Source organism: Heterodontus francisci, chromosome 1 (genome assembly GCF_036365525.1).
Source record: "Heterodontus francisci isolate sHetFra1 chromosome 1, sHetFra1.hap1, whole genome shotgun sequence".
NCBI classification, from domain to species: Eukaryota; Metazoa; Chordata; class Chondrichthyes; order Heterodontiformes; family Heterodontidae; genus Heterodontus; species Heterodontus francisci.
Genome location: NC_090371.1, coordinates 287,293,299 through 287,317,807, shown reverse-complemented (window position 1 = coordinate 287,317,807; position 24,509 = coordinate 287,293,299). Strand labels below are relative to the sequence as shown.

The 24,509-nt window shown below is 43.1% G+C and overlaps 1 protein-coding gene across 1 annotated transcript in view; it reads left to right on the top strand.

Annotated features, from left to right (window-relative positions):
* The window catches only part of LOC137373117 (diacylglycerol kinase theta), a 296,078-nt gene that overhangs the window by 53,242 nt on the left and 218,327 nt on the right, over positions 1–24,509 (top strand). Inside the window, exons 6-8 of the mRNA XM_068037996.1 lie at positions 1,017–1,170; positions 4,455–4,538; positions 13,627–13,727. Of these exons, the coding sequence (XP_067894097.1) occupies positions 1,017–1,170; positions 4,455–4,538; positions 13,627–13,727 (339 nt within the window). The remainder of the gene's footprint in view (positions 1–1,016; positions 1,171–4,454; positions 4,539–13,626; positions 13,728–24,509) is intronic.

Below are 24,509 nucleotides of genomic sequence, written 5' to 3'. Positions count from 1 at the left end.
ATTTACATCTCTGCTTTTTTCCCTTCTGAATCTATGCTCAGCTTCCCATCCCCCTGTCTACCTAGTTTAAACCCTTCCAACAGTACTAGCAAATCTGCCCATGAGAATAGTGGTCCCAGTTCTATTGAGGTGCAACCTGTCTGGCCTGTACAGGTCCCAACTTCCCCAGAACCAGAACCAATGTCCCAGGAATCTAAAGCCAGCCCTCCTGCATCATCTCTCCAGCCAGGCATTCATCTGTTCTATCCTCCTATTTCTGTACTCAAGAGCATGAGGCACCAGAAGTAATCCTGAGATTACTACTTTTTGAGGTCCTGCTTTTTAATCTCTTTTCTAACTCCTTAAATTCTGCCTGTAGGACCTCGATCCTTTCTCTACCTATGACTTTGGTACCGATATGGACCGTGACCTCTGACCACCTCCAGAATATTCTGCAGCTGCTTGGCGATATCCTTAACCCTGGCACCAGGGAGGCAACAGACCATCCTGGAATCACATCTGCTACCACAAAAACATCTGTCTGCTCCCCTAAGCATAAAATCTTCTGTAACTAGTGCTCTCTAGACTTTTCTCTTCCCTCCCTATACAGTTGAACCACCCATGGAGCTATGGTATTAGCTGTGGCTGCACTTCCCAGAGCAACGTTCTCCCCATCAGCATTGAGAACCTGGTTAGAGAGCAAGATGCTCTGAGGGGCCTCCTGAACTATCTGCCTGCTCTTTTTTGTCAGTCTGGCAGTCACCCCTGTCCCTTTCTGTCTGCACTCTCTTAAACTGCGGGATGACCATCTCCTGAAACATGCTATCCATGACACACACATCCTTGCGGATGGATCACAATGACGTCAGCTGTTGCTCGAGCTCCAGAACTTGGCATATGATGTCACACGGGTCTGAGGTGCCCTGCTATACCTCTATTTATTAGATTAAGTCACTTAACAAATATAATTAAAATACTCATTATTAATATACTTGCTGTTATAAAGACAAAGAAATGCCACCTTCCTCCTCCCACAGGTTCATGCTGACTGCTACAGTAGCCTTACGCCAGAATGCAATTTTGGAAGGTTGCAGAACATGATACTGCCTCCAAATTGTGTGCGTGTTTGTGCACGCAATTTCAGCAAGTTCTACTGTTTTCGGATATCAGAAACTGCACAAACAGAACAAGGTATGTAGGAGAAACAGTTGAATTTCTGGTTATTTCTGTATTGAAGCTATTACAATAAACTGGTAATTATTACTGGATGGTAATTCCTAATGAGAAGTTTTTTTCCTAATGAGAAGTTTTTGGATGTCAAATTGTTTTAAGCGTGCCAGAGTTTGATTTTGAGCATGGTTGAATAATTGAAGTTTAAAACCTAAGGACACTTGGTAAATGTTCTGAAGTGTTACTTTAGGGAAAACGAAACAGTCAGTAAAGCTGAGTTGGTCTCCACTATGTGTGAAACAATCGCTTTACAAATTTTGATTTACTCCACACAGCAGATTACCCCAGGCGTTACTCCCAATGTATGCCATTCTGTGTCAGCAGCGTTATGTGATGAAAGCAGATATAATTGGGTTTCCATGGTTATTTAATTATTCCTGTTTTGTTCATCTTTTAACATTTCTGTTTTCATTTTTAAAAAACACAAGAAATGGAAAAAAATCGAAGATTTATTTTTAAAAGTAATTTAAGTTGATTAAAGTAGTTAAGTTGCCGATCCTATGTGTTAGCAAGAAAATGGGTCTCTGCAGTGCTGTTGCTAATTCTGATGCATACATCCTTGCTCATGTTGAAGAACTGAGCAGCAGTTGGTTTGACAGAGACTGTCCAGTCCTAGCGTGTATATGTGTGTGTGTGGCCATGTGCTGGTGTGTGTGTGTGTGTGTGGCCATGTGCTGGTGTTTGTGTGTGTGTGTGTTTGTGTGTGGGGGACCATGTGCTTGTGTGTGTGTGTGTGTGAGGCCATGTGCTGGTGTGTTTTTGTGTGTGGGGGACCATGTGCTTGTGTTTGTGTGTAGCCATGTGCTTGTGTTTGTGTGTGTGTGTGGGGCCATGTGTCTGTGTGTGTGTGTGTGTGCGGCCATGTGTCTGTGTGTGTGTGTGTGTGCGGCCATGTGTCTGTGTGTGTGTGTGTACGGCCATGTGTCTGTGTGTGTGTGTGTACGGCCATGTGTCTGTGTGTGTGTGTGTACGGCCATGTGTCTGTGTGTGTGTGTGTGCGGCCATGTGCTGGTGTGTGTGTGTATGGCCATGTGCTGGTGTGTGTGTATGGCCATGTGCTGATAATCATAGGGTTAGACAGCACAGAAACAGGCCCTTCAGCCCATCATATCTGTGCCGCCCATCAAGCACCTAACTATTCTAATCCCATTTTCCAGCACTTGGCCCGTAGCCTTGTATGCTATGGTGTTTCAAGTGCTCATCTAAATACTTCTTATATGTTGTGAGGGTTCCTGCGTCTACCACCCCTTCAGGCAGTGCATTCCAGATTCCAACCACCCTCTGGATGAAAACATTTTTCCTCAAATCACCTCTAAACCTCCTGCACCTTACATTAATTTTATGCCCCTGGTTATTGACCTCTCCGCCAAGGGAAAAAGTTTCTTTCTATCTCACCTATCAATGCCCCTCATAATTTTGTATACCTCAATCAGATCTTCCCTCAGCCTTCTCTGCTTTAAGGAAAACAACCCCAGCCTTTTCAGTCTCTCTTCATAGCTGATGTGTGTGTGCGCGACCATGTGGTAGGGTGTGTGTGTGCGGGCTTGTGTGTGTGTGGCCATTTGGTAGTGTGAGTTTTTAAAATTCTTTCATGGGATGTGGACGTCACTGACTAGGAGAGCATTTATTGCCCATCACTAATTGCCCTTGAGCAGGTGGTGGTGAGCCGCCGCCTTGAACCGCTGCAGTCCATGTGGGGTAGGTACACCCACAGTGCTGTTAGGAAGGAAGTTCCAGGATTTTGACCCAACGACAGTGAAGGAACGGCGATATAGTTCCAAGTCAGGATGATGTGTGACTTGGTGGGGAACTTGCAGGTGGTGAGGTTCCCATGCATCTGCTGCCTTGTCCTTCTAGGCGGTAGAGGTCGTGGGTTTGGAAAGTGCTGTTGAAGGAGCCTTGGTGCATTGCTGCAGTGCATCTTGTAGATGGTACACACTGCTGCCACTGTGCGTCGGTGGTGGAGGGGGTGAATGTTTTTGGATGGGGTGCCAATCAAGCAAGCTGTTTGGTTCTGGATGGTGTTGAGCTTCTTGAGTGTTGTTGGAGCTGCACCCATCCAGGCAAGTGGAAAGTATTCCATCACACTCATGATTTGTGCCTTGTAGATGGTGGACAGGCTTTGGGGAGTCAGGAGGTGAGTTACTCGCCGCAGGATTCCTAGCCTCTGACCTTTTGTAGCCATGGTATTTATATGGCTACTTCAGTTCAGTTTCTGGTCATGTAACCCCAGGATGTTGATAGTGGGGTATTCCGTGATCGTAATGCCATTGAATATCAAGGGGAGATGGTTAGATTCTCTCTTGTTAGAGATGGTCATTGCCTGGCACTTGTGTGGTGTGAATGTTACTCACCACTTATCAGCCCAAGCCTGGACATTGTCCAGGTCTTGCTGCATTTCTACAGTATCAGTATCTGAGGAGTCGCGAATATTGCTGAACATTGTGCAATCATCAGCGAACATCCCCATTTCTGACCTTATGATTGAAGGCAGGTCATTGAAGAAGCAGCTGAAGATGGTTGGACCTGGGACACTACCCTGAGGAACTCCTGCTTTGATGTCCTGGAGCTCAGATGATTTACCTCCAACAACCACAAACATCTTCCCTTGCGTTAGGTATGACTCCAACCAGCGGAGAGTTTTCCCCCTGATTCCCATTGACTTCAGTTTTGCTAGGGCTCCTTGATGCCGCACTCGGTCAAATGCTGTCTTGATGTCAAGGGCAGTCACTCTCACCTCACCTCTTGAGTTCAGCTCTTTTGTCCATGTTTGAACCAAGGCTGTAATGAGGTCAGGAGCTGAGTGGCTCTGGCAGAACCCACACTGGATGTCACTGAGCAGGTTATTGCGAAGCAAGTGCCACTTGATGGCACTGTTGATGACACCTTCCATCGCTTTACTGATGATTGAGAGTAGACAGATGGTGCGGTAATTGGCCGGGTTGGACTTGTCCTGCTTTTTGTGTACAGGACATAACTGGGCAATTTTCCACATTGCCGGGAAGATGCCAGTGTTGTAGCTGTACTGGAACACTGTGTGTGTACATGTGGCCATGTGCTAGCGTGTGCTTGTGTGGCCATGTACTAGCGTACGTGTGTGCATGTGTGGCCATGTGCTGGTGCGCACATGTGTACTTGTGGCCATGTGCTAGCGCACGCGTGTGTATGTGTGGCCATGTGCTAGCAGTATTAGCAGAGTAATTGCATTGCGAACGTCTGTGGCTAATGTGACTGTCTTCCCATAGTTGCTGATGACGGGGATGATAATGTGGATACTGGGAGCTACGCATCATATAAAGATACACAGTCTGCTTCCACATCTGATTCAGGTAAATGACTTTATAGTTACTGTAACCTCTTCTGACCACTTTTGTTAAGATATATGTTTGAATCTTTTATAAAATGGTTCCAAAGACCAACATAGCTACATCTTTGACTTAATTCTGAAGTGAAGCCTTTTTGCCTGTTGACAGATTATTCTGTATATTATAGATATTATTCTAAATATGTACTTGTGAAATCTGTTTCGTGATTTAGATGGAATTTAAAAGTAGCAACATGATAAAGTGGTGCTCACTCATTGTGCTACACACACCTGTCCTTTTAAGCAAATTCCTTTAAGCATTCTGTTGTCCAGCTGATTATGTAGCCCTATGTAGGTACTATCTTTAGATCTTTTGCTTTCCCCAATTAGGCAAAGCAATCTGTGTGCACGTGTGAAGGCTTCAACCTCCGATATCTGCAAATCTTGGACCAGCAACCTGCCCCCAGGCCACAGCCAGGGGCGTTGTTGGCAGCTGAAAGCAGCCTGTGGGACAATGCTGAACCTTTGCTAGCTGCCTCCCCATAGCAATGATTGGGAGAATTGAACTAAAGAACAAGGAACAGTACAGCACAGGAATAGGCCATTCGGCCCTCCAAGCCTGCGCCGATCTTGATGCCTGCCTAAATTAACACCATCTGCACTTCCGGGGCCCATATCCCTCTATTCCCATCCTATTCATGTATTTGTCAAGATGTCTCTTAAACGTCGCTATCGTATCTGCTTCCACCACCTCCCCTGGCAGCAAGTTCCAGGCACTTACCACCCTCTGTGTAAAAAAACTTGCCTCGCACATCCCCTCTAAACTTTGCCCCTCGCACCTTAAACCTATGTCCCCTAGTAACTGACTCTTCCACCCTGGGAAAAAGCTTCTGACTATCCACTCTGTCCATGCCGCTCATAACTTTGTAAACCTCTATCATGTCGCCCCTCCACCTCCGTCGTTCCAGTGAAAACAATCCCGAGTTTTTCCAACCTCTCCTCATAGCTAATGCCCTCCAGACCAGGCAACATCCTGGTAAACCTCTTCTGTACCCTCTCCAAAGCCTCCACATCCTTCTGGTAGTGTGGCGACCAGAATTGCACGCATTATTCTAAGTGTGGCCTAACTAAGGTTCTGTACAGCTGCAACATGACTTGCCAATTTTTATACTCTATGCCCCGACCGATGAAGGCAAGCATGCCGTATGCCTTCTTGACTACCTTATCCACCTGCGTTGCCACTTTCAGTGACCTGTGGACCTGTACGCCCAGATCTCTCTGCCTGTCAATACTCCTAAGGGTTCTGCCATTTACTGTATACCTCCCACCTGCATTAGACCTTCCAAAATGCATTACCTCACATTTGTCCGGATTAAACTCCATCTGCCATTTCTCCACCCAAGTCTCCAACCGATCTATATCCTGCTGTATCCTCTGACAATCCTCATCGTTATCCGCAACTCCACCAACCTTTGTATCGTCCGCAAACTTACTAATCAGACCAGCTACATTTTCCTCCAAATCATTTATATATACTACAAACAGCAAAGGTCCCAGCACTGATCCCTGCGGAACACCACTAGTCACATCCCTCTATTCAGAAAAACACCCATCCACTGATACCCTCTGTCTTCTGTGACTGAGCCAGTTCTGTATCCATCTTGCCAGCTCACCTCTGATCCCGTGTGACTTCACCTTTTGTACCAGTCTGCCATGCGGGACCTTGTCAAAGGCTTTACTAAAGTCCATATAGACAACATCCACTGCCCTTCCTTCATCAATCATCTTCGTCACTTCCTCAAAAAACTCAATCAAATTAGTAAGACACGACCTCCCCTTCACATAACCATGCTGTCTCTCGCTAATAAATTTGTTTGTTTCCAAATGGGAGTAAATCCTGTCCCGAATAATCCTCTCTAATAGTTTCTCTACCACTGACGTAAGGCTCACCGGCCTATAATTTCCTGAATTATCCTTGCTACCCTTCTTAAACAAGGGAACAACATTGGCTATTCTCCAGTCCTCTGGGACCTCACCTGTAGCCAATGAGGATGCAAAGATTTCTGTCAAGGCCCTAGCAATTTCTTCCCTTGCCTCCCTCAGTATTCTAGGGTAGATCCCATCAGGCCCTGGGGACTTATCTAACTTGTGCAGTTTCACATAGAGTGAAATTTGGTCTCTAAGTCTTGAAGCATTTTCCTACTGGTTGTTTCAACTTTAGTTTTCTTGGGGTAATGACTGAGGTTTTCCCTACAACTAAAGAATTGATAGAGTTAGGGCACAGTCAAGGTACATTCCCACGAAGCGGAAAAGTAGGGCAAACAAATCCAGAGCTCTCTGGATGACAAAAGAGACAGAGATTAAGATGAAGAAGCAAATGTGTGCTTATGGCAGATGTCAGGTGGATAATACAACCGAGAATCAGGCTAAATATAGAAGGTTCAGAGGGAAATTGAAAAAGCAAATAAGAGAAGCAAAGAGAGTATGAAAAGAGACTCACAGCTAACATACAAAGGAATCCAAAATTCTTCTTTGGGCATATAAAGAGGAAAAGGATGGTAAAAGGAGGTGTGGGGACCAAAAAGGAGATTTATGCATGGAGGCAGGGGGACAAGGCTGAGCTATTAAGTGAATACTTTGCCGAGGAAGAAGATGCTGTACAGATCATGGTGAAAGAAGAGGTAGTTCAGACACTTATAAGGCTTAAAATTGATAATGAGGAAGTATTGGATAGCGTGTCTGTACTTGAGGTTGATAAGACACCAGGACCAGATGGGAAGTGAGAGTGGAAATTGTGGAGGCACTGGCTATAATTTTCCAGTCTTTCCTAGACTCGGAGGTGGTGCCAGAGGACTGGAGAATTGCAAATGTTGCACCCTAATTCAAAAAAGGATGTAAAGATAAGCCGAGCAACTATAGGCCAGTCAGTTTAACCTCAGTGGTGGGGAAGCTTCGTGAAGCACTAATTTGGGACAAAGTTAATGGTCACTTGGACAAATGAGAATTAATTAAGGAAAGCCAGCATGGATTTAGAAGGGCAAATCGTGTTTAACTAACTTGCTTGAGTTGATGAGGTAAGAGAGGTTGATGAAGGTAATACTGTTGATCTGGTGTACATGGATTTCCAAAAGGCATTTGATATAGTGCCACACAGACTTGTGAGCAAAGTTACAGCTCATGGAATAAAGGGGACAGGATCAACATGGATACATAGGAGCAGGCGTAGGCCATTCAGTGCATCGAGCCTGCCCCGCCATTCAATACGATCATGGCTGATCATCCACTTCACTGCCTTTATCCCACACAATCCTCATATCCCTTTATATTAATGGTATTTAGAAATCTGTCAATCTCTGCTTTAAACATACTCAACGACTGAGCTTCCACAGGCCCCTGGAGTAGAGAATTCCAAAGATTCACAACCCTCCGAGTAAAGAAATTTCTCCTCATCTCTGTCCTAAATGGTTTCCCCCTTATTTTGAAATTGTCCCCGGTTCTAAACTCCCCAACCAGGGGAAATATCTTAGCTGCATCGACCCTGTCTATCGCTTTTAAGTATTTTGTAGGTTTCAATGAGGTCACCTCTCATTCTTCGAAACTCTAGAGAATACAGGCCCAGTTTCCCCAATCTCTCTTCATAGGACAGTCCCGCCATCCTGGGAACGAGTCTGATGAACCTTCGTTGCACTCCCTCTATGGCAATAATATCCTTCCTAAGGTAAAGGGACCAAAGCTGCACACAGTACTCTAAGTACGGTCTAACCAAGGTTCTATATAATTGAAGCAAGACTTCACTACTCCTATACTCAAATCCTCTTGCAATGTCGGCCAACATACCATTTGCCTTCTTAATTGCTTGCTGCACCTGCATGTTAGCTTTCAGTGACTTATTGACAAGGATTCCCAGGTCTCTTTGTACATAGAAATTGATTTCAATGATTCGAAATTGGCTGAGTGACACGAAGGTTAGTGGTTGTTTTTTTGGACTGGAGGATGGTTAATCGTGGAGTTCCCCAGGGGTCTGTGTTAGGACCCCTGCTGTTCCTGATATATATTAATAACCTACAACTTGGTGTACAAGACACAATTCCAAAATTCGTGGACGGTACAAAACTTGGAAGTATTGTGAACTGTGAGGACATAGACAGGTTGGTGGAATGGGCAGACAAGTGGCAGATGAAATTTAATGCAGAGAAATGTCAAGTGATTCATTTTGGTAGGAAGAACGCAGATAGACAATATAAAATAAAGGTATAATTCTAAAGGGGGTGCAGGAGCAGAGGGACCTGGCTGTATATGTGCAGAAATAATTGAAGGTGGCAGGACAGGTTGAGAGAGTGGTAAATAAAGTATACAGTATCCTGGACTTTATCAGGGGCACAGAATACAAAAGCAAGGAAGTTATGTTAAACTTGTATAAAACACTGGTTTGGCCTCAGCTGGAATATTGCATCCAGTTCTGGCCACCACACTTCAGGAAGGATGTGAAGGCGTTAGAAAGGGTGCAGAAAAGATTCACGAGAGTGGTTTCAGGGATGAGGAACTTCAGTTATGTAGATTGGAGAAGTTGGGACTGTTTTTCTTGGAAAAGAAAAGGTTGAGAGGAGACTTGATAGAGGTATTCAAAATCATGAGGTGTCTGGACAGAGTAAATAGGGAGAAGGAAGGATTGAGAACCAGAGGACATAGATTTAAGGTAATTGGCAAAAGAAGCAATGGTGACATGAGGAAAAACATTTTCACACAGCAAGTGGTTAGGGTCTGAAATGCACTGCCTGAGAGTGAGGTGGAGGCAGGTTCAATCGAGGCATTCAAGAGGGAATTGGATTAGTATCTGAAAAGGAAGAATGCGCAGGGTTATGGGGAGAAGGTGGGGGAGTGACATAGGGTGAATTGCTCCTTTGGAGAGCCAGCACAGACACAATGGGCTGAATGGCCTTCTGTGCTGTAACCATTCTATGATTCTATAACTAACAGTAACACTAAGGGTATGTCAAGCCCTGACTGAGCAAGGTCTTGTAGTTGCAGATTTTGCCATAAGTATATTTTCCCAAGTTTTCTGTTCTTGTTTTGCTTCTTTTGAAGGCACTAAATCACGCTAATGTGAAATATTACACGCGGTAGTGTCTTTCAAAGGATGCTTTATTGTAGAAGTGTTGTTCTGCTTTGACAAGATGGGATATTGAGGTAGGTGTGGCCCCCATAACTGATGCTGACTTTTGATTCTGTAATTGAATTGTTTGTGAGAAAGGCCATTAATTATTTCTTGATGTTCTCTGCCAGGTGTTTCCAGGATTCAGAGACCATCTTGTCTATTCTCGGATTTCGCTAAGTTAGGTCCTACAGCATGAACAGACTATCCAGTACTAGGGCCTAAAGCTTGAAGTATGAGTCATGTGATTTCTGCTAGATAATGCATAAGTGTGGATTTAGGTCAGGGTAGGATCAGGCCTAACTCACAAAACAAATAGCCCCCTTGGGCAAGATGTCAAAGACCTGCAGGCCAGGTCATGGGCCCGTGCTCAGATTAGGAGTGGAGAAAATTGGGAGGAAGTAAAAGATAAGATGCAATAGAAGTTTCTTCATGCTGATATATTCCTCTGTTCATTTGTTTACAAATGATACATTTATAAATTTGTTAAAATTGATGTGCAGCAGGAAATATTGGGGTTCACATTTTACTGCTTTAGGACTAGCTCTTTCATGAGTTCTTCCAAATTATTTATTGAAATATAAGGGTAAAGCCTCCTCTGTTTTTCAATCTTGCTACACAGCCATTTTGGTCAAAGGACAGACCTGGAGGTGACCTGCTTTGTAATCATTTCTGTGTCTTTTTTTGTGTCATATTAATAGATTTTGTACAGAGTGGCACAGTTCATTCTGACTGGTTGGTGCTCCCCTTGATGGGGTGATTGTAGCAAGTCAACTGAGGTGATCCATGGAAGTGCTATTGGGTCTTGCACACTACATACTAAGGCAGTATTTTATTAATCGTAAAACTGTTTCATAGAAGCCTAAAATGATACAGCAGAGAAGGAGGCTGTTCGATCCATCTTGCCTATTCTGGCTCTTTGAGAGAGCTATCCAATTAGTTCCACTGCTCTACTCTTTCCCCATAATCCAGCAAAAGTTTAGAAACATAGGAACAGGAGTAGGTCATCGAGCCCCTCCAGCCTGTTCCGCCTTTCAATGAGATCCTGGTTGATTTATGATCGAACTCCGTATACCCATCTTTGCTCCATATCCCTTAATACCTTTGGCTAACAAAAATCTGTCAATCTCAGAATTAAAATTAACAGTCAATCCAGCATCAATTGCAGTTTGCAGAAGAGAGTTCCAAACTTCTACCACCCTTTGTGTGTACAAGTGTTTCCTAGTTTCATTCCTGAAAGATCTGTCACTAATTTTTAGACTGTACTTCTTAGTTCTAGACTCTGCAACCAATGGAAATAGGGTAAATATAGGGGAAACTATCAGTTCCCCTTAATATCTTGAAAACTTCAATCAAATCACCCCTTAACATTTCCAGGGAATGCAACCCTAGTTGGTTGGTTGTGTAATCTCTCCTCTTAACTTAACCCTCAGAGTGAAGGCTTCAAGTATTTATCCAATTCCTTTTAAAGGTTATTATTGAATCTGCTTCCAATGCCCTTTCCGGCAGTGGATTCCGGATCATTATAACTTGCTGCGTAAATTTTTTTCCCTCGTTACCTTTTTCTAAATTTGCTAATTACCTTATATCTGTGTCTTCTGGTTACCAACCCTCTTGCCAGTGGAAACAGTTCCTCCTTATTTACTCTATCAAAATGCTTCAAGATTTTAAATTGAATTTCTATTGAATTTTCATTTATCAGCACAAGTGTCAATCCTGTCCAGCTGTGTTTGTGAAATCTTGGTTTCTTTGCCTGAGTCTGGAGTCAGTTCGCTGTTTAAAATTAAGGAGTCGCCCATTTAAGACAGAGATGAGGAGAATTTTTTTTCTCTGAGGGTTGTGAGTCTTTTGAATTCTCTTCCTCAAACGGCGGTGGAAGCAGAGTCTTTGAATATTTTTAAGGCAGAGGTAGATAGATTCTTGATAAGCAAGGGGGTGAAAGGTTATTGGGGGTAGGTGGAAATGTGGAGTAATCAGTTCAGCCATGAACTTATTGAATGGCGGAGCAGGCTCGAGGGGCCGAGTAGCCTACTCCTGCTCCTAATTCATATGTTCCCACCCTTCCTTGCTCGCCCTCCCTACCTCCTCTGCTCAGTATCATCTGCAAATTTACTGTGCACTCAGACTTATTCCAGGTCTTTTGTGTTTATTAGGAACAGCACTAGTCACAACACTTCGTCTGAGACAACTCAAAAAGAAAAGTCACCCCATTTCATGTGAACGAATTATCTGTGATATGCACTGATCTTAGTTTGTAAAGAATTCTTTAATGCTATACTATGCCCTATGAAAATCCAGTTGTACTGTGTCATGTGGTTTCCTCTATCTGAAAAAAGTGTGAAGTTGGTCAGGCAAAATTGACCTTTTCTGAAGCATGTTGGATTATTTCCTTACTGGTGCTGCTCCATTCTTATTGTGGTTATTGTTCTGGTTAGTTTTTTAATTATTGATATCAGACTAATAGGTTTGTAGTTACCAGGTTTGACTCCATCATTGAATATGGGAACTAAATGTGTCTATTTTTGGTCTGTAGGAGCCTCCACAGTGTTTGTCGACTCCCTCAGCATGACTGTCAGTGTCCCCGTATCCTCTAACTACCCTGAAGTATAGTTTGCCAGTCCTGGGAGTTTGTTGGTTTTCTGCCCTTTGAGACTCTCCATTGCCTCTGTTAGCTAATATTAGAACATGAGAACATAAGAGATAGGAGCAGGAGTAGGCCAATCGGCCCCTCAAGCCTGCCCCGCCAAACAATAAGATCATGGCTGATCTGCCCCAGACCTCAGCTCTTTCATGCCAGCTCCTCATAGCCCTCAACTCCCCGATATTTCAAAAATCTGTCTACCTCCTCTTCAAATACATTTAGTGATCTAGCCTCCACAACTCTCTGGGATAGAGAATTCCAGACATTCAGTACCCTCTGAGAGAAGACATTCCTTCACATCTCAGTTTTAAATGAATGCCCCCTTATTCTGTAACTATGTCCCCTAGTTCGAGATTCCCCCACTAGTGGAAACATCTTCTCAACACATACCCTGTCAAGCCCCCTCGGAATCTTGTACGTTTCAATAAGATCACCCCTTATTCTTCTAAACCCTAATGAATAAAGGCCTAACCTGGTTAGCCGTTCTTGATAAGTCAACCCCTTCATCCCAGGAATTAGCCTAGTGAATCTCTTTTGAACTGCCTCCAATGTTAGTATATCTATACTGTACACAGTACTTCAGGTGAGGCCTCACCAACACCCTGTACAGTTGTAACAAGACTTCCCTATTTTTAAACTCCAACCCCCTAGCAATAAAGGCCAAAATTCCATTTGCCTTCTTAATTACTTGCTGCATCTGCATGCTATTATATATTAAACTCTGGAAGTGCACATGATGTGCATTTGTTCAATGGTGTAATGTTCGTGTCCTTCCCCGTTCTAAAAAAAAACACTTCAAGCTATTGTTGCTTAGCAGGGAGCTGACTATCACGGTATCATCAGTCAATGGCTATTTCCTTTCAGGAAATAACTTGCCTAATTCAGCACTTGGCCATGCTTGGCACAGCAGGACAACTTGTCAACGAGTCTTTGCATGGTATCTTACTGAGTGCTTGGGAATTTTCAAACAAAGTATGTGGGAAGATACTGTGACTTTATACGACAAACAGCCTCAGTGGGGACCTTCACTGTGAAACCCATGGGTTTCCATCCACTGTGGATTTACCCTGTATTTAATTAAAATGGATCTGCCAGATATGTGTTTTATATAAAAATCACCATTTTCTACAAGATTGGGGATTCAGGTGAAATCCTTAGACTTTTTTTTCATGTTTCTATGATTGGAGTGTAATTTTACAGATTATTTTCAATACAGTCTATTTGACAACTCAATGACTTTTGGGTTTAAAAACTCTTTTTGATGCTTTTTACATTGCTGTTTCTTATCCCTTATGTTGAACTTTTGTTAATTCTTCTCAGGTAAACAGACCTTAAAGATTTTTGATGGAAACGACACAGTGAAACGGAATCAATTTCGACTAATTACCGTTCCTCGAATTTCAAAAATAGAAGAAGCGGTGGTGAGTCAATCTCAAACTAGTAACAAAACCTCAAGCTAAAGTTAAAATTCTGGATAAAACTTGGATTGTTTTGGTCACATGACTTGTGTAACAAGATGGTGTCACCTGCATTGTTCATAATCAGCTCCCAAAAGCAGCCGAGCAAGACTGCATTCAAATTCATTCTTTCCTACATTTTCTGTGCCATGATTGCTATGCACAAATTAAACGAAGGAAAAAAGATGATCTTCAGTTTGAACATAGTTCATCTTCCATAGAAAACTTGGGCCTGCAAAAGCCCTTCATTACTTGTTCCTACCATTATTCCTACTTTAATTTACACACTTGTCACCAGTAAACTTTTAATGACATCAACACCCTGGCTGCCTGTGCTTGCAAACATTGCAGTACCACATCTACGTTCCACATATGCAGCCATCAGAGAATACAACCGCTACATCAGCCAACCCAGGAGCCCAACCTATCACCAACCTGTCTCAAATCTAAAAGGCCATTTTGGACCATTGCCAAAGCCCTTCAGCAACCTCCCCTTTTGTTTTATTCATTCATGGGATGTGGGCGTCGCAGGCCAGGCCAGCATTTATTGCCCATCCCTAATTGCCCTTGAACTGAGTGACTTGCTAGGCAAGGGCATGTAAGAGTCAACCACATTGCTGTGGATCTGGAGTCACATGTAGGCCAGACCAGGTAAGGACAGCAGATTTCCTTCCCTAAAGGACATTAGTGAACCAGATGGGTTTTTACAACAATCGACAATGGTTTCATGGCCATCATTAGACTAGCTTTAAATTCCAGATTTTATTAATTGAATTCAAATTCCACCTTCTGCTGTGGTGGGATTCGAACCCATGTCTCCAGAGCAATACCTGGGTCTCTGGGTTACTAGTCCAGTACAATACCAGTACGCCACCGCCTCCCCTCAACCTTGATGACTGCTGGTGTAATACTGGGAAGAACTGCAATATACCAAATGGATTCCTTGCGGAAGTCCGCAGAGTGCAGCCTGAAGTATCAAACTTTCTTTGCAAACAGTAGACAACCATCAACCACCTCAGAACCAGTCATGGTAAATGCTGCCACCTTCTCTGTGGATGGAAGTTTAAACCATTCCCATCATGTGACTATGGATCTCTGAATTGCACCCTGGAGCACATCATCAAACACTGTCTTCAGAGGAAATTCGCAGGCAGCCTACAAGAAACCCATGCTGTTACACTGAATACTTTAACCTGGATATCTGACTTAGATATTGATATTTGACTGTCCCAGTCAACAACAACAATAGTTTGCTTTTCCCTAATGCTTTTTGACACAGTAAAATATCCCAAGGTGCCTCACATCAGTGATAGCAAACAAAGGTTGATCAGTTAAAAACTGTCAACAAAGCAGCAGTTGACATACATAGTCATCAGAATCTACTTCCAAGCTTCCATTGGCCTCTGAAAAGGAATGCTATTTATATGAACAACATACCAAGCTAGAATGACCTTAACCTTCAGACTAACATCCCATTTACCAGACATGGTATTTAGACTTAATAGAGTCATAGTCAGAGTCATTTACAGCATAGAAGGAAGCCATTCGGCCCATCGAGTTCATGCCGGCTCTCCATAAACAATCCAGTCAGTACTACTCCCCCGTTTGATCCCCGTAGCTTTGCAAGTTTATTTCCTTCAAGTGGCTATTCAATTTCCTTTTGAAATTGTTACGACTGAAGCAGTAGGAGTGCACTGTCTTTTCTAGTTCCACTTCTCCACAGGTCACAACATATATTTTTTTAAATGTTTACCCAGTTACCGATGCAGTCATATACTCTACTCTTTATCCCAGAATAAAATACACCAACCACGTTTCTTTAATAAACAACAAAATTATCAGTTTATTATAAAACACGATTTATCCAGTAATGAAGCAAAGCCTTAACACACAGATTGAAATATGAAAGTGCCTTTTTCCACACGCAAACTCATACACACACTGAAAAAGTACAGAAATTCTCTCTGCAGAGGTCTGTTACAAAAAAAAAGACAAGAAAGAATACTTTGGCCAAATACTTGCTAATTCTTGAAGAGAAAAGAGAAGATATGGAAAGATCTCTGTTGTTCCTTTCTCGGTCTGGCATCCCAAATACGCGTAGATGGCTGTCGTTGGGATCTTTCTAGAGCAGTTCTTTTCAGGCAACGTTGAGGATCAGTTAGGCAGGCTTTCCAGGAGAAATACGGCATCAGGAGATTCTGGCAGGCTTTTCAGAGGAAATGCAGCATCAGTTTCTCTATTTCTTACACTTGATTCTCAGGAAGTTCTCAAAGGGATGTAAGAGGGTGAGCTGTTGGTGGTTGCTCTCTTGGCTGGTTTTCTTCAACTGTCTTCAAAACAGTTCACACCCCAACACACTATCCAAAGCGAAACCGAAAACAGTATCTCAAGAGTCGAGCCTCCTGACCCCTATAAGTCTTGGCCTGTCACTTCTCTGTAAACATCTTCCCCAGGTCACCAAGGTTTCTGTTGTTTATTGCTTAAAGCACATGACTTCCAGCAACGCTGTTTTTAAACAACATCTGTGTCCTTTCAATAAACTGTCAGCAACAAAGCAAAGTACAGCTTCTTGTAATCTTCAGCCTTCTCCACAAATCCATCTCCACAATTTAAATATAAGTCCTCAAAAATATATACTTAACAAAAAATATACAAGTACATTTGTAATAAAATCAGTGATCATATCCACTTCCACCACCCTTGTGGGCAGCGAGTTCAGGTCATTGCCACTCGCAACGTAAAAACGTTCTTCCTCACATTGCCCCTGCATCTCTTGCCCAAAACTTTCAATCTGTGTTCCCTAGTCCTTGTAACATGAGTTAATGGGAAGTTTTTCCTATCTAGCTTATCTAAACCTGTCATAATCTTGTACACCTATCAAATCTCCCTTCAATCTCCTTTGCTTCAGGGATAACAAACCCAGCTTTTCCAACCTAACTTTGTAACTAACATCCCTCATCTCTGGAACCATTCTGGTAAACCTCCTCTACACTCTCACAAGGACCCTCACATCCTTCCTAAAGTGCGGTGATCAGAACTGAACACAATACTCCAGTTGGGGCCTAACCAGAGCTTTATGAAGGTTCAGCATTTGTACTCAATGCCTCTATTTAATGAATCTCAAGATCCCATATGCTTTACTAACCATTCTCTCAATATGTCCTGCCACCTTCTAAGATAAATGCACATGCAACCCCAGGTCCGTCTGTCCCTGCACACTCTTTAGAACTGTGCCATGAAGTATAAATTGCCTCACCCTATCCGTTCTGCCAAAATGTGTCACCTCACATTTCCTGGCATTAACTTCCATCTGCCACTTGTCTGCCCATTCGGCTAGCCTATCTATGTTCTGTTGCAGGTGGTTCATATCATCCTCACTGTTAACCACACCTCCAAGTTTGGTGTCATTGGCAAATTTTGAAATTCTACTCTGTATTCCAAGATCCAAGTCATTTATATATAGCAAAAAAGCAGTGGTCCCAGCACTGACCCTTGGGGAACTCTGAAAAACAGCCATTTACCACAACTCACTTCATCTGGTCAGGTTAAAAAGAGCACATCTGGTTCTACAGAGAGCTATACTATTAAATTAGCTATGAACTGAGCACTGAAATAAAAGCAAAATACTGCAGATGCTGGAAATCTGAAATAAAAACAGAAAGTGCTGGAAATACTCAGCAAGTCTGGCAGCATCTGTGGACAGAGAAACAGAGTTAATGTTTCAGGTCTATGATCTTTCATCAGGTCTCTCCACAGGTGCTGTCAGACCTGCTGAGTATCTCCAACACGTTCTGTTTTTATTTTATATTAGCCATGAACTGGAATTCATCTGGTCTGGTTTGACAAATTCAACTGTAGGGCTAGTCAAAAAGCAGAAATGCTTTGTTAGGTCAGAACGACCATGGAGCCAAAAGGATATGAATTATATCCGATATACCGTGAAAGAAGATACTGTCATCAGATTATATGTACAAGTCTAAGATCAGATGAGTGTGTAATTCTCAGATATTATACAGGATTACTGGAATGTGGCCAAATCTATTTTCATTGGGCCCAATGTTGCTGCCTCTCCTGTGCAGAACTCAGCTCAGTTAACACACCTCTGTGTCAGAATCCTGGGAAATCCCTGCATCAAATTTTCTTGTTAATTAACGAAAACTAACTTAAATACTATGACTTAATTTCATTGTTATACTGAACTATATTTTTAATGTTGTTTGTAATACATCCTGGGTAAAAGCAGCTGAGAAGTGACACGATGGGAATCTGTGGTTTGGGCCTTCATTGACCAAATGTTTTATTAGCCTGAAAGGTGCAAAATGGTCAAAAAGCAAACTTCAGCAGAAATCTAGTAAAGTGTGAAAACAGCTTGCTGTGTGGGAACTAAAAGATGAGCAGCTCCCAGAAGCTCAGATGCAGCTAAGGCCAAGACAAAATAACTTTGGTGCCAAGGCCACCATTTAGCCAGGCAGTAGCATTGGGATGTTTTTGAGCTGTTAGATGTTGGAGCATGGGAAACCTTGAGAGTCTGATCTGGCTTGGGTAGACACAGATGGATCAGTGACATCTTTTGTAATTGAACCATTCAAATATAATGAGGTAATGATCGGGTTTAAATCAGTCTCGATGGACTTTGCTGTGAAAAGAAAGTATTAAAAAAAAAAGGATTCCGTGGGCAGGGAGAGAGAGATATTTGGTCAGGGGAGATTTAGGACCATTCTGTAGATGGACCCTCACAGGAGAACGGGACTGATGAAGGGACGACATGTGTCTGCCGTATTTACTGGTGCGATCAGAGAGTGATTACGCAGAGATTATGCTTCTGTCCAGAGTGTAATGGTAATGTTGCACTTTGATATTACTGATCAGACATCAGACAGTATAACCACCGTCGCCAAGAAGGCTTAACACTTCAAATCATTTCAGAATTCGGGAAAAGGGGATAAAGAGTTAATTGACTCTCTGTATCAGGAATTCCAATATCTGTGATAAAGCTGAATACTGTATTTTCTGCAAAGATCCTGTGAAGTTGTTTGACAAATATTGGACAGGACTAGCAATAATGATTATTTGAGTTTCCAGAATTATAGTGCCATACCCAGTACATTCCCTTGAAATGGAAGAGCTAAGTTACCGAAATGAAGATCAGGCATAAACATCTTCAAAGGCTTAATCACAGAAAAAGTGTCCATCCCCAAAGGCACTGATGGCATAAGTTTTCAAATCTGAACTAGGAGGAAGTAGCTATTCCTTGCCTTGTGTCCTTTAAGAGGTTCTATCAATTGATAGTGTCCTACCTAAAACGCAAAGCAGCAAATCTTTGTGTCTGACCACAAGTACTGATAAAAGTCACACTTTGGTGTTATTGATGTGCTCTCTAATTGTCAATCATATGAAAGAACATGAGACCATATTGAATGAGAAGCTGTTTCCACAACTGGAGTAACTGCATCAGATCTGCAACGTAGCTTCAGGCCAAATTGGTCAATTTCTAACATTGAGTATCACAATTCAAATGTGAAATCCAAAGTTAGATAAGTACAACAACTACTTGCATTTATTTAGCACCTTTAACATAGTAAAATGTTCCAAGGTGCTTCACAGGAGCTTAATCAAACAAAATAGCTCTTGTCATTCTGGAGCATTCAACAGCATCCCATGCTGTTATTTGGGGTATAGCACCCTTCTCTCTTGTGGCACATTTATAGAATCATTGACTGGATAAGTGACTTCCTCAGAAGCCTCAGACATTAGGTGCTGGTAAATGGATGTTTCTGATCTTATTTCAAAACACAGTGAGAGTTCTCTTAAATGCTATTTTTGACCTTGCTCTGCTTCTTGTCTCTATCACTGGTGTATGTCATGCTATACCCGAGGCAGGAGGAGTGCACTGTTAATTCAGTCCCATTTCTGCACAGATCACAGCATATCAATAAATTTTCCCACTTACCGAAACCGCCAATTAGATACTCTATTTGCCCCCAGAATAAAGCACACCAACCAGGTTTCTTTAATCAGCAACAAAATTAACCGTTTATTGGTTAAGACTTGGTTTTATAATAATGAAGTAAATCTGAATTGAGAGATTAAAGCTCCTCATTTTTTCCCAGCCCACATGCACATACATCCAAAAACCGGTTAAATGGGGGAGAAAAGTGACTTGGTTTACAGCTGTTTCATAGGAATAAAAGGAATAAAAAAAACTTGGACTGGCATGATCTGGAAGGAAGCGCTTCGGTTTGGCGAGGTGTCCCAAAGTCGAATAGTTGGATGCCACTCGAAGTCTTTCCAGGCGAGGTTGATGAACAGTCTGTGATGGGTAGGCATTCAAAGAACTTCAAATGTAGAAGGCTTCACATAGGTCTTTCATCAGGGGTGTAGCAACAAGTGTCAATTCTCACATTCAATGCAAAACGCCCTTTTTTAAAGATGCAAGATTTCTGCAAATTCAGGGTTTCTTCGAAAATGTAGGAGGTAACAGTACCTCTTCTTACAAGCATTTGCTTTTCAAGAGCAAGGATTCTTTACAGAGAGATAATACTTTTCTGGTTGTTCTTCTGATCTCCAGGCAAGTCAAAATCAAATCCCATTTGCCTGCTTTAGTACAAACCCACTGGCTTTTAAACAGTTAAAAAATGAAACCAAAACCTTCCAGAAACAAGTCATAATTCTCTCTTGTCCCAAAAAGGGTAGGTCTGAGGTCAAACCCTCTACTGGTTTCCTTGAAATTACCTGGTTTCCAGTATTTGTTTACTGGTCAAAACCAGGTACCTCTTGTTGACTCTGCCTTCCTTCCAAAAGCATCCATAAAGTTCAGCAATCTCCAGATGTCTCAATGTCCACTGAAATCCTTTTTCAGTTTTTAAAACCTAGAATCCCAGGTTTTAATACAAAAAATGGAAATCCTCGTAACAGTCATTATAGGGCGGGAGCTTGTACAAGTGTTTCATTCTACATTCGAGAGATGAACAACAGCTGAAAAATTATGAAGAAATACAAGCAAAATTGTCGAAAGATTAACTGCCATGCTGCCAATGCATTTCTACTCTATAATAGTTGGAAATCATCTTCAAACTTACAGACGTTCAGCTGCTTAACTTTGTAATCAATCCAAGCTTCACTGAGGCAAATAATTGGGAGAAGTGGTCAGAACAGAAGGAATTCTACAGAAATTAGCTGCATTCATCACTGTTATTGACTGCATTCTCTGATCAAGTTTCAGTGTAGCCACTGATGAAATGTTCCTAAACTTGGCAGCAGTTTCAGTCCTACTGCTCAAAGGACTTCATGAGAACATAAGAAATAGGAGCAGAAGTCGACCTTTTGGCCCTTCGAGCCTGCTCTGCCATTCAATAAAATCAAGGCTGATCTTCTACTGCAATTCCACCTTCTGCACTATCCCCATATCCTTTACTTCCCTTAGTATCCAGAAATATATCAATCTCTGCTTTGCATATACTCAACAACAGACCATCCACGGCTCTCTGGGGTACAGAATTCCAAAGATCCACAACTCTTTGAGTGGAGAAACTTCTGCTCACCTCAGTCCTAAATGGCTGACCCTTTATATGAGGTTGACCTGTTGCATAGAACAACAACAACAATTTAGATTTTTTTTAGATTTAGATTTAGAGATACAGCACTGAAACAGGCCCTTCGGCCCACTGAGTCTGTGCCGACCATTAACCACCCATTTATACTAATCCTGCACTAATCCCATATTCCTAGGACATCCCCACCTGTCCCTATATTTCCCTACCACCTACCTATACTAGTGGCAATTTATAATGGCCAATTCACCTATCAACCTGCAAGTCTTTTGGCTTGTGGGAGGAAACCGGAGCACCCGGAGGAAACCCACGCAGGCACAGGGAGAACTTGAAAACTCCACACAGGCAGTACCCAGATTTGAACCCGGGTCGCTGGAGCTGTGAGGCTGCGGTGCTAACCACTGCGCCACTGTGATTTTATTGAATGGCAGAGCAGGCTCGAAGGGCCAAATGGTCGACTTCTGCTCCTATTTCTTATGTTCTCATGAAGTCCTTTGAGCAGTAGGATTGAAACTGCTGCCAAGTTTAGGAACATTTCATACATTTATATAACCACTTCAACATAGAAAAATGTTTGATGCTTCACAGAGGCATGAGGAAAATGAACACTGAGCTAAAGAGGGAGATTAGGAGGGGTAACCAAATCCTGAATCAAAAAGGTAATTTTAAGATGGTCTTAAAGGAGAAGAGAGAGATAGAGAAGCAATTAAGAAGGAAATTACAGACATTTGGACTTGGGTGGATGAAGGTACAGCTCACAGTGTTGGGACAAAGAAGGCAGGTTGCACAAGAAATTAGAGTCAATGGAACAAATTGTATAGGGAGTTTTTTTGGGCAGCTGTAGGTTACAGAGATGGGGAGAGGCGAGGTCATGGAGGGCTTTAAACACAAGCATGAGAATTTTAAATTTGATGCATTGAAGGACCGGGAGCCAGTGTAAATCTTAGGATGTGTGCAATGGACGAGTGGGAGGAGTTGTAAGATAGAAGGGTGGAGGATGGGAGGGCAGCCAGGAAACCACTTGATTTAGCAAGACTGAAGGTGACAGGCATGAATGAAGGTTTCAGCAGCAGATGGGCTAATGTAAAGACACGTTATTGCTCATCTAGGACTGTATGTTGCATGAGCAATCATGCAGCACAGAGGCAGTGGAAAAGTAGGATGGGTGTCATCAGCATACATGCGGAAACTGACCTCATGCCACGTACGTGAGGAAAAGGAGAGGCCAATGAAGGATGGATCCTTGCTTGGAAACCCGAGATTATGCTGCTCAGTGGGAGAAAAAGCCATTGCTAGAGATATCTTAGCTGTGATTGGATGGATAGGAGTAGGACCAAGTGGGCACAGTTTCACAGACATGGAGGAGTTGGAGGATAGTGTGATGGACTGTACTCATTTTGTAGATATCTGAAGGAAACCGAGGAAAAATAATATACCACAGTCAAAGAGAATATTATTCATGACTTTGGTTTAGGGTCATTTTGGTGCACTTGGAGGGATGGAAACCTGATTGGAGGATTCAAGCTTCGGCTGACGAGTAGCATTTGCATCAAACAGATGTCCAGTCACCTTGCCATGATCTTCAGAGACACCACCATTATAAAGTTTTCCACCATCAACATCCCAGGGGGTCACCATTGACCAGAAGCTGGACTGGACTATTGACATCAGCATTGTGGCTACAAGACCAGGGCAGAGGCTGGGTAACCACTGATAAATGGCTCACTAACTGACCCCTCAAAACCTCTCTCCCATCTACAAGGCTCAAGTCAGGAGTGTGATGAAATACTCACCACTTGCCTGGTTGTCATAGAGTGATAGGGCTGAATTTTGTCAGCATCAAAGAAGTCCTGCTGCTGGGGCTGAAAGCGGGAGCCGACCCTGGGGCAGCACTTTGCCAGCGGTGGGGCTGCCATCCAATTGAGGAGAGCCGACAGCTCAGCAGACTCAGCAGTGCCTCCACTAGCAGTGGCCACTACTGAGGCTGCAGCACACACAAGAGGGTGCCTCAATGCTGAGGTGCCCTCGAAGATGGGCGAGTCTTTTTGAGGAAGCTGGAGCCAGGCAGGCAGGCCCTGGCGATTGTTGGGGTGGAGGGGTTATTGCAGTGGCTGTGACTTAGGCGCGGGCATGGCCATTGCTGCTGGGGAGTACCTCTGTGGGCCATGGAGTGCTCATCAAGGAGGGGCCCCATCGGGAACCCACTGGGAGGCCGCCAGGGTTTAATTGGTAGTCTTCCAACGTGGTGGCGGGCCTTCCAGACACAGCCAAAATGCCTGCGGGGGCAGGAAGTGGCCATTAATTAGGCCCTTAAGTGGCTCATTTGGCTACCTGATGAACTGACGTGCCGCTAAGGTTCTCACCGTTTGCAGTATGTCATGGCGGTGGGAAGACATAGGCTCCCCTCCCAATGCCTTCCCTGCCATATTGCCAGCCCTCCTACCTCCCAGCCTGTCTCCGAAGGGTTGGAAAATTCAGCCTATAGATTTCTAGAGTCATTACAGCACAGAAGGAGGCCATTTGGCCCTTCGAGTCCATGCCAGCTCTCTGTACAGTTCAATCCGCCCCATTCCCCCACTCTATCCCCCGTTGGTTGCAGCTCCAACAACACTCAGGAAGCTCAACATCATTCAGAACAGAGTACTTCACTTGATTGCTGCCCATGCCACTGGACTGATTGTTCACCTACTCCACCACTGGTGCACTTTGGCTGCAGTATCTACAATCCACAAGATGCATTACAGCAACTCGTCACAGTTTCATTGACAGCATCTCCCTCCTCTGCAACCTCACTACCCAACAGAAACCCACCCAGCAGCACCCTCTATCTGGACATGCATGAACCAGTCTAAATTTGCAATTTTGTTTCTCACATGACAGCAAATTACAATAACTTAAAAGGTACTCATCAGATGGACCACCATCTTAGTTTTATTCCCTGCCTTCAAATACGTAGCCCCCAACCAAATGCTGTGATACTGTGACGATCCCTTCACCAAATGAAGATGTCAAACTCATGATCTGTGAAAGACGACTATAAATAATGCCTTCAATATCTGTAACTTATTTATTTTCTGACTACAACTTATATAGCATCTTTAATGTAATAAAACATCCCAAGGTGGTTCACAGGAGCATTATAAAACAAAGTTGGCACCGAGCTACGTAAGAAGATATAAGTCAGATGACCAAATAC